We start from the raw sequence: 12,870 nt of genomic DNA on the forward strand, positions 1-12,870 counted from the left end.
TGTGCAATTAACATTCTGTGTGCATAAATGGTTAATATTGTCAGAATGATTTTAATATATATGACATACATGCATAGCTACTTACAGTAAATAAACAGATTATTGATGTTTAAACCTCAAAGACCCACTGCAGCAAAACTGCAACAGTTGTTTAAAGCAGTTCATTAATGAATACACAGCAGTTTTGAATCAAATTCGTAAAATGTAATGTTTTTCTTGATTTCTTTTCACAACATGTTCAGTAAAAAACAAAAAAACAAAACACATGTATATGTATATATTTTAAATATTTGTCATCATAGTCTAATGGAAATTGAAAGAGTGCTCTGAAATGAACTTACTGAAGTTCTAGCTCACTGGGAAGGCCTTTATAAAAGTCAAAGATTTTTCAGCTATTATACCAGGGATCAGTTAGGAATATTCCAGGATCATAAAACTTTAAAGAATGCCAGAGGACTGCTCTGAACATATCTGAATTTCAGACTCTTTCAAAACATAGGTACTTATTTATACTCATTATACAGTAAAAGTTTGCAGGTTAGAGAAAGAAAAAAAAAATCTAAATTCACCCAAATAACAAAATATACAGAAACATCATGAAAGAAAGAAAGAAAGAAAGAAAGAAAGAAAGAAAGAAAGAAAGAAAGAAAGAAAGAAAGAAAGAAAGAAAGGAGCATAAATATCAATATTTGGGATTAAAAGATGAAAAGAGAGGACGCCTGTCACACAAGTTTGAGTTTGATGTAAGCAGATAGATTTGCTCTGTTACATGTTTAATATTTTAGAGAGGAAGGATCACTCAATCTTCCAAGGGAGACTGAGCCTGGGGACACTTTTTAATCTGAGGATGAAGGCAAAAAGGCCATGCTTGCATATTAAAGGATCAAGACTTATAAATAAAAGAGTTTAGGTTATAAGCATATGTGGCATCTACAGAAAGAAACACAGGAAAACAAAGTGTCCCGTCAACAGTGCCGTCATATGAGGACAAATGTAAGCATTATTACTTTGGCAGGGTTACATGCAGAGGTTGCGGCTGAGAAAGAGATTTTTAGTGATAGGGAAAGAAAAGAAAACATTAGAGTAATATGTCCTCGTTGACCTTTCCACAGTCAGCAGTATCATGATATGACTGCCATCTTGTGGTGGCAGAACCTCAAAGAGAGTTTTAAAGCATTTAGTTAAAGGGATAGTTCACCCTAAAACGAAAATTGTGTCATCATTTACTCACCCTCAAACCTGTATGAATTTCTTTCTTCTGCTGAATACAAAAGAAGATATTTTGAAGAAAGTTGGTGACCAAATAGTTGATGGACCCCATTGACTTCCATAGTATTTTTTTTTTTTCTCTCCATACTATGGAAGTCAATGGGGTCCATCAACTGTTTGGTTACCGACATTCTTCAAAATATCTTCTTCTGTGTTCAGCAGATGAAAGAAATTCATACAGGTTTGGAGCAACTTGAGGGTGAGTAAAAAATGACACAATTTTTATTTTTGGGTGAACTATCCCTCTAAATGTGAAGTGTTATTTCTTTACCACTAACTGCACCAAAACAGAATTGCAAAAATTCTCAGATAAATTTCCCGAATGCTTGATACTTGCTCTAGTCAGAGGAATGTGGTATTAGGGGAGAAACCTTTATCTGCATTCTGAAGAACATTTTTTGGGACAAAAAATAGGCATGCCCCTGCAGACAAGATGCGTTGTCTAAATGTTTGTTCTGTTTTCTGCTAAGAGAAAAATGTATAAATATAGGCATATTTGCTAACATTTTATTAATTTTATTTTAGGTGTACACTTTTATATACAGTAGATAACATCAAGCCTAATACCCAGACTTGGAATAAAAGCCATAAAACAAATTTTGATTTCATGAGGAATATGAAGAATATTTGTTTCAAAAGGACATGAGATTTTATTGTAAGAATAGCTCATTTGTGCATGCTAACTTTCCTTGCATGGCCTGTGTGCTTAAAATGAGTGTATCTGTATCTTTGTACCACTGTGCACACTCACTGGTGGCTGGACTGTTTTTTTTTTTTTTTTATCTATTTCTTTTCATGTTTCTTTATATCTCTCCCCCTTGTGTTAAAGCCCATCTTGTAAGTTTTGTATTGCACTGCTCTCCTTTTGAAATAAATGAACAAGGACATTTTGAGCATTTTATATTTGGTTTTTTTTTTTTTTGTTTGTTTGTTTGTTTACCATCAGTTCTTGTTTTGTACACATCCATTTAGTTCTGTCTTTTTCAGTTTCTCTTTCATTCCATATTTTACATCATTATTTGAGTTCAGAGTTTTAACTGAATGTTGTTAGAGTGTAACATTACACGTGTGTCTGACTCATAGTTTTTTTTTTCTATAGGCCTATCAGCATATTCATTTCAGCAAGGAAACCCTCTCTTCTTATCAAGAACCTATTTTTTGCAGCTATAGGGTTCTTGAATTATATTGTAGATTTTTCATATTCTTTGTTCTTTAGCACCAGATGTTTAAGTGATAATGAAACGAAAGCCTATGGGACAAGCTATTGTACCAACATAGCCTAAAGTGTGACCAAAAACCCTATATGGATCTATTTGCAACCATTTTTAGGAGTGTAACTGATCATGAACACACCGCAAGGCTAAAAATCTGAACAAGTTGTGCATTTAATTAGCACATGAAAGGCTTAGATCAGCACTTTTAGAGAAGTTTTATATATCTCCTTATCCAGGTCTTCCAACAGCGCCTGGCTTTTCATCTGAGATTCTGTTCTCTTTGTTTTATTCATTCATTAGCTGGAACGGTTTTCAGGCCTGGCGTCTGGTCCTGAGGTTTTTGTATTGCTTAAATGAAAGCTCTGTTTTTGAAACAGCCTTTAGTACTTTAGTCCACACGATCACACCACTCTCACATATAAACACAGCTCTGGTGTACCATAGCAACCTGCACTATTCGTAGAGAGATGTGTAAATGAGTTCCAGCAAACAGATACACACACTAGCAGCTGGCTAGACGACAGCTGACAACATGATTACACAGGGAGGAGGGAAGACACTGCCTAACCCCACAATTTGTCTTTTCTTTTTCCTTAATCTTTCTGTCTGTGGCTCTCCTTCTATCCCTCTCTTTCACATTTGCACTTTTTATTTCTCTCTCTAGCTAATGGAACAGGCTCCAGTAGTCAGCTCTCTACGCCCATCTCTAAGCAGTCGCCCATCTCGACCCCGACTAGCCCTGGCAGCACTCGCAAACAGAAGGTAATGTTCTGTCAATTCCTGTATCTATAGGTTAAACTATTCCTTCGTTTCTCTTTTCTGAATATGTTTGGAATGGCATGTTACCATAAACTCTAAAAAATGCTGGGTTAAAAACAACCCAAGTTGGGTTGAAAATGGACAAACCCAGCTGTTGGGTTAAATGTTTGCCCAATGTGCTGGGCAGTTTCATTTAAAGGGGGACTCAGTGATATTTCAAATCCACTGTTTGGAAGTTAGTCGGGCCGAATCCAAAAACAAACGTTTAACCAATCAGCATCAGGGGGCGTATGACGGTCGAGGAGAGAGAAAGAGCAAGAGGGAGATTTGAAAATAAGAAAAAAAACCTGCAGAACAAGAAATAGGACACAATACAAAACAGAATATCACTGGAATGAAGGTTTATGCCTGGGTAAGCGCTTTAGGACCCGGTTTATATTAGAAAAGATTTCCAGCACTGCAGAGAGCTAAGAGGGAAGGCCTGAAAACTGCTTTGTTCCCGCTATTCATGTGAGTAACACTGGGTTTTGATTGTCTGGAGCTGCTGTGCTATTTGTGACTAACAACGAACACTTTGTATTTACTCTTGTGTACTGTATGTTCATTTTTTGTGCTTCCTTGTCGTTCATCAACTGCGGTTTATTTTTCGTGAAGCATTTTGTTGCGCGTCAGCTTTGATAAACAGACATCCACTCGCATCGCGTGTGTAACAGTGGCCAGAGAGTGAGAGTTCTGCAGTTAAACCACTGCATACTGACGACCGCTAGAGAATGCGGTGCTTAGCGTCATTGGTAGTGCATTCGCCTCCCATGCCAACAGCGATCGGGCAGCCGTTTGAGACCTACTCGGAGCAGGGTGATTAGAATTGGAGGGTGAGTTTTGGAGGCGGAGCAATGAAGAGAGGGGTGGGTTTGTTTGGGTTGATTTCAAATATCAACAATGTCCAACAGCGTAGTTCAAATACCACTTACTGCACCTTTAACACAACTGTTGTTTAAAAGTTACTATATGGCTGGCTTAAAATGAACCCAAAATAGGTTGGAAATTAAAAATCAGACACATAATTACTAGAGACAACAATAATAATCAAAAGAGTGAAAATTTATTAATAAGCAATTTTAATAAATGTTTATTGTTTAATTATTATTATTCATTAAACTGATTAATAAATGTTAATTTCCAATATACTTTGGGCTTATTTTAAGCAAGAAATACAGTAATAGTTGAGTTAAATAAAACTACCCAGCAGGTTGGGAAAACGTTTAACCCAGCCACTGGGTTAAAACAACCCAATTGCTGGGTTTGTCCATTTTCAACCCAACTTGGGTTGTTTTTAACCCAGCATTTTTTAGAGTGTACTATTTTTTGCAGTATGCCATATGTTTACTGTGAACGAAAATGCAGTATATAACCAGAGCACACTGCATGTAATACTGTATTTCACAATGCAATGCATTCCACTTAACTTCCACTTAACCATTTCCAATTCAGTGTCATACAGAAAACATTTGTGGTGCTTTCATAATACTTTTTGAGCAATTTTGAACAGTAACAACCATAATGCACACACCAATACTCAATCCAGCAAAAAAGGTCAGTATTGGACCATGCACAGTGTTCAGCAGGCACTAGGACAGTACATACAGTATAAGCAGTATGCTAGTATTTTATTCCAAAGATTCTAATTCCATACTGTTAGGTCAAGATTTACTAACAGCTCGCGTCAGCGCAAACTACTGTCAAAGACACGCAGTGAAAAAAAACAGCGATGAAAAGCCGTGGACAGAGTTATTTTTGACCTTCTGACCTTCTTGCATATGGATTTGTTGGAGTTTCCCTTTCAGACGCAAAATTTATGGGAGGAGAGTATTTGGTAACACTTTATTTCGATAATCCACTTTAGACATTCTACTATAAATACAAAGTTCTGCCATGAAACTCTAGTTGCGCAGGCTAAAAGGTGCTTAACTCTATCTGCTCATAATCACATCATTATCTATAGGACACAAATGATTGGTTCCTGCTGTATTAGTAGCCAATGAGCTTGCGTGCTCAATCTTCAAATACATGAGTAGCATTTGCCTTAGCAGTGCAGTGCGCTTTCAGAATCCCTCCACCTTCCCCAGCTCCACCTGTGTGGATCTGCTACGTGTAATTCATGTACGCTATATTGTACAGCAGCAGCATGTCTTACTTGCTCACAACAGTGTGTCATGTATGTATTGGCAGTAGCTAGTCCCATACTTGCTCTACAGCAGCAGCAGCAGCAGCAATAAAGCAGCAGCAGCGTAGCAGATCTATTCCGCCAAGACCAAACATATCAACATTGTCATACCCATTACCATGACAGAACTTTAAGTAACTTTGCAACTACATGTCAGCTGACTGTCTGCTTAATATCACCAAGTACAACATGTTCCTGGATCAATTTTCCAATCAACCAATCTGATTTGAGCGACAAGTTTACAGTTTATGTCAAGTTTAGGCTTAGAATCAGGGTTAGGTGCTTCTACATCAGTGTTTTTCACCTATCATTTTCCTCTGATTTTAGGGATAACTTATGGGTATGATTAGGTTTAGGGATAGGAATATGGTTAGGACTAAATTTTTGGGGACAGGAATGTTGTTCCAGGATCAACAAAATATGTCTTACTTCCCATAGTGGCAAATTAATGACAGTTAGTTTACCTGTATTGTAAAATTTGTAGTTAGTAGAATGTCTAAAGTGGATTATTAAAATAAAGTGTAACTGAGTATTTAAATAAATCCTGCAACGTAAGGATTTATGTCCTGGTATTTGCACCATTATTAAAAGCATTAACCCATTTTGCGCTTGACATGCTGTGAGAGTTGCTGTAAAAGTTCATTTATTTGGAATGCCAGAGACAGTTAGTAGATTACCCGCACCTGAATATCATCAGCTCTGCTGGTTTGCGACCCTACGCTAATTTGCGTTCTCTAATTTTTACATTATCTGTAGATCATCCCACTCCATCCCGCTTATATGGGATTACGGTCTCACACAAATTTGCTCTGTTTAGTAAATCTGGCTCTTAATTATGATGCAAACAGTTTGTCTTTATTTCACCTTGACTTACCCTACCCTATCTTCACCTCTAGGATCTATACTTGCCTCTGTCTCTGGAAGATGATGATTCACAGGGGGAGTCCATGTAGACTCTTTCCGCTCCGTACGCCAATCAACATGCCAGTCACAGAGGCATCTCTGGTGCTATCTGTCTTTAAAACATCAACATCACCACCCCAGTTGCCATGGTGAATGCACGCATCACCTTTGCTGCCCCTTGGCCGTCAGGCTTTAGACCTCGAGGCTTTGCAGCGATGGTCATTGCACTATTTGCTGCTTGAGAATTTGTTGCATCCATTTTCTGTGTTTTGATAATAGATTTGTAGTGACTGATGGAAATGTTAAGTATATGCGGGGCATATGCTGCAGTTTTCTCTTGTATTATAACAACAAACACCCAAATTTGTACATGTGGTCTGCTGTGGCAATTCATTTTATATATATGAGAAATTTGAGAAACTTAACTGTTAACACACAGCAGGTCGGTTTAGCTCTTTAAACATCCAACCATCATTTTTTAAGCCAATAGTTTTGACTTTTTCATACTGACTTTTTTAAAAGCTTGGTCTTATGAATTTCAAGCAGCAAATAGTCATTTTTACAAGGGTGTGATAGTCTGACTTGTACAAGAAAAAAAAGACAACAAAAAAATGTAAAAGAAAAAAAAAAGAAGAAAAAAAAAACTTGCACCATTAATAATTTTTATTAATCTCGTTTTGTAACCCTCTTTCTCTCTCTGTGCAATGGTTTAGTGTGTTTTAAAGCCCATTGAGTTGAAATAGAGCCCACAGAAAAGACTCTATCCATATCACTGTAAATAATGTGTACAGCCTACTCTAAGACACCAACATCTATGTTTTTACATTGTTGCAATGTCTTTAAAGCATAGATATAATGTTAAATGTCAATAGCTCTGAAGGTACTGATTGCAGATTGAGAGTGGGGCCAGAAGCCATATAACAAGGTCTTTTTGCTTTCAAAAACAATCACATTAGGGTTTTGAAAAGGCAAAAGATTAGGTAATAACAGCAGCAGATTTCTGTTCAAAGGGATGTGATTCAAGGAATAGGAAAATTAAAACCAGTATGACTTTATTTCTCAAATAAAAAAAAAGAATTAAAAGATTGTATGTTCAATTAACATATTCCAAGTCTTCTAAAGCCACACGATTGCTCTATATGAGGGACAGACCAAAATTTAAGTCCTTATTGACTGAAAACCTTGCTCTCTACTGCATGTCATTCACAAGAAGTTTCTGATGCAAGATTTCATGCCATTGTTTGTCATGTGTGTTATATCCAGTTGTGACACATCAAGTTTGAATAGGTTGAATATTTGAATTTCTCGCACAAAGCTATTTTAAGTCATTAAACCATTTATGGTGCTTATTTGAAGCTCCGAATAGCTTTGTGGTATGAAAAAGAGTAGCATGAAGATTCTTCAAAATACTTTGTCCAAGATTAAATGTCATACAGGTTTAGAGCGACATGATGACCATTTTCAGTTTTGGATGACTATTCCTTTTGAAACTGAGTTTGAAAATGTATTTTAAGGTAGTGTCCTTTTTCAGAAAGCCAAAGTTATGTTGAAAAGAGGGAAGCTAAAAAAAATAGTATTTTCTCTCCCCCAGTGGTGATGTACATATCCGAGTCTCTCATTCATAGTTCTTATTTGAAGATGAACAGAATATCACACCTGAACATTAGAAAACCAAATACATATGATATGATGATGGAATTCAGTGTATGATAGCAAATTGCATTCATTTCTCGATCACAACATCAAAATGATCTCTGCAAGTGTCATGATATCTGTTGAAAAAAAAAAAAAAAAAAACTAGCACAACAAAACTGCACAAATCAAGCAAACCCTTCGATGATCCTTTTTAAAAATATAATTTCCATTCTCCCATTTTCCACTGAAGTGTCTCCAGATGATTTTTCACCATCCATGGTGCCTTTTATTAACCATCCTTTATGAAAAAAGCAAAACAAACAAAAAAAAATCTACAAGAAAACTAAAAACACTCATCTGTCAGTTGTTTACTGTATCTTTTTGAAATGTTTGATATGAAGTTGGGCTCAAACACTAACTATAACTACACACTCTGTAATCTGTTACTGTAGTAGTTTATCAGGGTAATTTCTTCAGACATGGTGCAGATGCTCTCTTTTCTCCTATAGTGCTGTAAACACAGTTGCTTGTGTACTGATATTTTTGGGCTTGGGGACATTAAAAAAAAATCAGACTTCCTCTCTGATTATCATGTACTTCCTGCTGTATCATTGTGACTTGTTTTGGTGATGTCATTCTGTGTATTAAACTTCTCTCTTTACTATTAAATTGAGATGCTCTTCCGCTCCTATTTTGACTGCAGTAATGCTGATGAATGTCTTTGTTGTTGTTTTGTCATTGTCTATTTTTTTTTCAGTGAATTCTAAGCACATGACCTACATTCATGGCCTAATTTTTCCACTTTTCATGTCTAATTAAAAGGGTCATGAACTGAGAAATCCAATTTTCCCTGATCTTTTGACAAATAAGAGAACTTAAAACTTCCTGGTTATTCCAAAAACAGCTCATATTGAAACCAAGCTGCCAAAACAACTTGTTTTGCACTACCTATTTTCTATTACATTAGCACAAGACAGCCTGCACAGACACAGATACAACACCTACTTCTTCAACATCGCCTTTCAGTGAAGTGGACAGACTGAATGATACTAGAATCACTTGACTAAACATAACATTACATTGGCTTTTTATATTCAACTATGTGAATGTCTCAGTACAAAGGCTCTATATACCAAGACGGTTTCACTCGTATTAGCTACTATGAATAGGAGAAACTGCAATGCACAATATGGCAGAACAGGTCCTGCCGTCTAAATAAAGGAGCCATTCGCCCATTGGTAAGTCATCACGTCACTGCAGCTGCCGTTAGAAGCTCTGGTTACCATAGAAACAGTCATGCCCTGTCCACAGTGGCTGGACCAACTCGCCTATATATTCGCTTGCCCATTTTCCCTGCTTTTCAACACATGAAATTGAAATTGGGGTGAATGCAGTGACAATTGATTACAGTGGATAGCAATGTTGTACTCGAGAACAGCTCATTTTAATCTGAGACTGAAACCAGAATAGAGTTATTTACATGCTATTTAGCAGTGATGTAAAGTATTTGATTAAATGTAATTAGTTATTGTACTTAAGTAGCTTTTTGGCTACTTTGTAGTTTTACTGAGTAACCTTATCTAAACCAGGTTGGATTTGTGTGGTTTTGTCAACTCTAAACCTACTCTGAAACTCAGTTTGTTCAACTAGCTTAATGCAACAGGCTTTAGGCAAGAGGATGTTTTTTAGGTGATTTTAGCTGTTTGTGTTTGGTACATCATGTCCTCAGGAATTATTATGGGAGCCTGTGAGGACCATTCTGAGTTGCCATTTACACGACACCATGTTGTGGCCATTCATTTACAGCGTTTTGGTGGCCTGAAAATGCAAGCTTTTGTAATCAGGTTTCAAAGTGCACGTTTTTGAAAACGATACCATTATCATCCCCATGTAAGCTACAAAAACGTGAATTTGTGAAAACGGTGAACTCATGTGCACGCGTATTACGTGTTCAGTCTATAGGCACATAGTTTTTCTTTACAAAGTGACATCTCCAACTACTGGCCTGGCAGCAGAATACAGCCTTTTTAGTCGTTTTCATGGATCCTTTTAACAATGCTGTCGTTTGTACATGAAAAAAGCAAAGGAAAAACTTTACAGTTTAGTACATCTTTGTCGTGTAAACGTACCCCCAAAAGAGCAGAATATGCGTAGACTTAAACAGGACAGGATTAGTTTATTGTTCATTGTCTTTGTCAGTTTGCATTCATAAAACTAAGTAATGCATTTAAAATGAAAATATTAGGTGTGTCAGAATAGGGAACCTGTGTTTATATTTCAGAACTATATTAGCATTTATACATATTTCCTATGCAATTTTTCTGTTTTCTACAATTGTTTGTTGAATATGTACAAAAGATAAAAACAACTACAAACTTCCATGGCCTTATTAGTCATCGTTAGTCAGACGATAACAACATTCCCAGCAAACAAAATATGTTCTAGGGACATTTTCCTAACATTCCCATTAAGTTATAAAAAATAATTTATTAATGTTCTCTGAATTTTCAAAAATGTCTAGTTTTTGGTAAAAAATGTTTTAAAAACATTTTCTCTTGCAAATGTTAAGGGAACATTCAATTTTGCAAACATTATGGGAACATTACTTTTGAATGTTCTCTGAACATTCTGAAAGTAACATTTAAAAATGTCCGACAAACATCCAACTAAAATGATTAAAAAAAAAGGTTCCATAAACAATGACTGTTTCTGTAATGTTTCGACATTGTTAAAGACCAGATAACTTTAAACAAACATGCTATTAACATTACAGGAAGAACGTTTGTTCATAACTTTAAGAGAACCTTGACAGAACGTTTGCGAAGTTCTGAGAATGTTCCGTGTTAGCTGGATTCAAAGGTCAAGAACTTTCAACAAGTCAGAAACAATAGGGTGGTGGAAGGCATGGGTGCCTCTTATTATGTGAGCTTCTGAAAACGTCAGCATTATCTGCTCGAATAGCTGTTGTGAAGCTGACGTCTGTGCAAGAATCTCCTCATGACATATTTGTGTAGCTAATTTTGACTCAAATAAATAAAAAGACCACTCTGCCCATACTCTTCTGTTTTGTTACTACTTTGTCAGCTTCTGAAAACCATGTACTTCATTTGCAAGTGAAGTGAGTTGTAAATAACAAATGTAAACTGACTGTTCAGTGTTCACTCATAATAGAATTAGTTATCACCTAGCAACTCAAATAAGAAAAAGAACAAAGTATCTAGACTAACATAACTACAGCATTTACAGTAACAGTGTTGTGTTGTGCTGACATCTAGTGGTGTAGATGCAGCATGATGCAAATGTTTTTTTAGTTACCATAGAGCAAACACAAAATGTTATATATGTTGTATACACAAATTATTATTTAAATATACATTACATTATAACTCTGAACATAAAAATATATTTCTATTTTTTTAATGATAACTATTACAATTACAGTATTATTCATGGAAAAATGACACAATTGAAATTTATTGAACATATATGCAACTTAATAAAACAAATATGTCATCAAATCTATGTCTTCACTATCTGTAATATGTCAACCAGACAATTTTGCTTAAATGAAGAGCACAAATCAACAAATCCTGGAGGATGACCTCCTTGAGTGCTCTAACGTTTGATGAGGACTGTTGCTCAATGTGTCTCTCAAAGGTGCTCATTTGTGATACAGTTGAGTGAAATACTTGTTTCACTTTGGGAGAATGTGTGGGATGTTGGACACTTCATGCAATCAACTGTTGCAGCTTTCTTTACGTAGCCAAGAGGGAGAGTCTATTAAAGTATGGGCTCCAAGAAGTCTTCATTTTGATAATATGGGTCTTGGAAAAGCTAAATGAGTTTCTTGCAATTCGGCTACAGTAGGTTTCTGTGTGGAGAACATCCATGCATTTTACTGAGACAGGTTGCGTATTGTGAGATTAAACAGTCACTCTTCTCATAGCTTTTACCAGCTCTGAGACATTTGCTTGGCATTTTCCTGGTCTTTTCTTAATATAAATCACTCATCACAAAATAAAATGTTCCATTCCAATTATACATTATACCTTGTTTAATGTCATATTTTGCTACTATGTTCACACTTAAAACATGGATTTGGTCATCCTCTTGTACCAGTCTCCTGACCAGTGTTGGGGAAAGTTACTTTTGAAAGTAAAGCATTACAATATTGTGTTACTCCATAAATAAAGTAACTAACTGCATTACTTTTTATTGAAACTTACTTTTTCTCATCTGGGCTGGTCTTGCTTGTTTGTTTTATAATAACAAATGGCAAATGTAAAGTGAAATGAATAAGCCTCAGTCTGAAGGAAATGCAAATTCATGTACAGTAGAGGGCGCAGCTCAAACAAACCTTTCAGCTGTGCTGCCATTCTGGATTGCAGAAGAATAGGAAGCAGGAGAAGAAAGTTCAACACTCTTGCTTCAGCAATAAAAATAATAATAATAATAATAATAATAAAGTTGTTTTTTTTTTTTTTGCTTATTAATGTAGTTGAATTGGATCATCAAAGGGCAACAGCAAAGACATTGGTTAATAAAGTGAAATTAAATACATAAAGGCCCGGTTTCACAGACAGGGTTTAGATTAAGGCAGGATTAGGCCTTTGTTCAATTAGGGCATTTAAGTCACTTTTATAAATGTGCCTTAGAAAAACATTGTGTGTAAGTTGCTTTGAGTTAAAACAGCTCAAACATGCATTTTAGTCTGGGGCTAGTCTTAAGCTTTGTCTTTAAAACCAGGGATACATATACTGTATTTGCATTATTTAACATAATTAATTACTGTAGGTTTGCGTAATATTCTGTGATTGCATTTTGCTGTTTTTATTCATTTTGAGAAATACTGAATTTGTTGCGAGA

At 35.8% G+C, this 12,870-nt stretch overlaps 1 protein-coding gene across 1 annotated transcript in view; it reads left to right on the plus strand.

The window, feature by feature from the left end:
- LOC127513433 (neuronal migration protein doublecortin-like) overlaps positions 1–8,695 on the plus strand; it is a 59,363-nt gene extending 50,668 nt beyond the window's left edge. The window contains exons 6-7 of the mRNA XM_051895193.1: positions 3,148–3,245; positions 6,363–8,695. Of these exons, the coding sequence (XP_051751153.1) occupies positions 3,148–3,245; positions 6,363–6,419 (155 nt within the window). The 3' untranslated portion in view covers positions 6,420–8,695. The remainder of the gene's footprint in view (positions 1–3,147; positions 3,246–6,362) is intronic.
- Positions 8,696–12,870: the final 4,175 nt, after the last annotated feature.

This window comes from Ctenopharyngodon idella, chromosome 5 (assembly GCF_019924925.1).
Source record: "Ctenopharyngodon idella isolate HZGC_01 chromosome 5, HZGC01, whole genome shotgun sequence".
Lineage (NCBI taxonomy): Eukaryota > Metazoa > Chordata > Actinopteri > Cypriniformes > Xenocyprididae > Ctenopharyngodon > Ctenopharyngodon idella.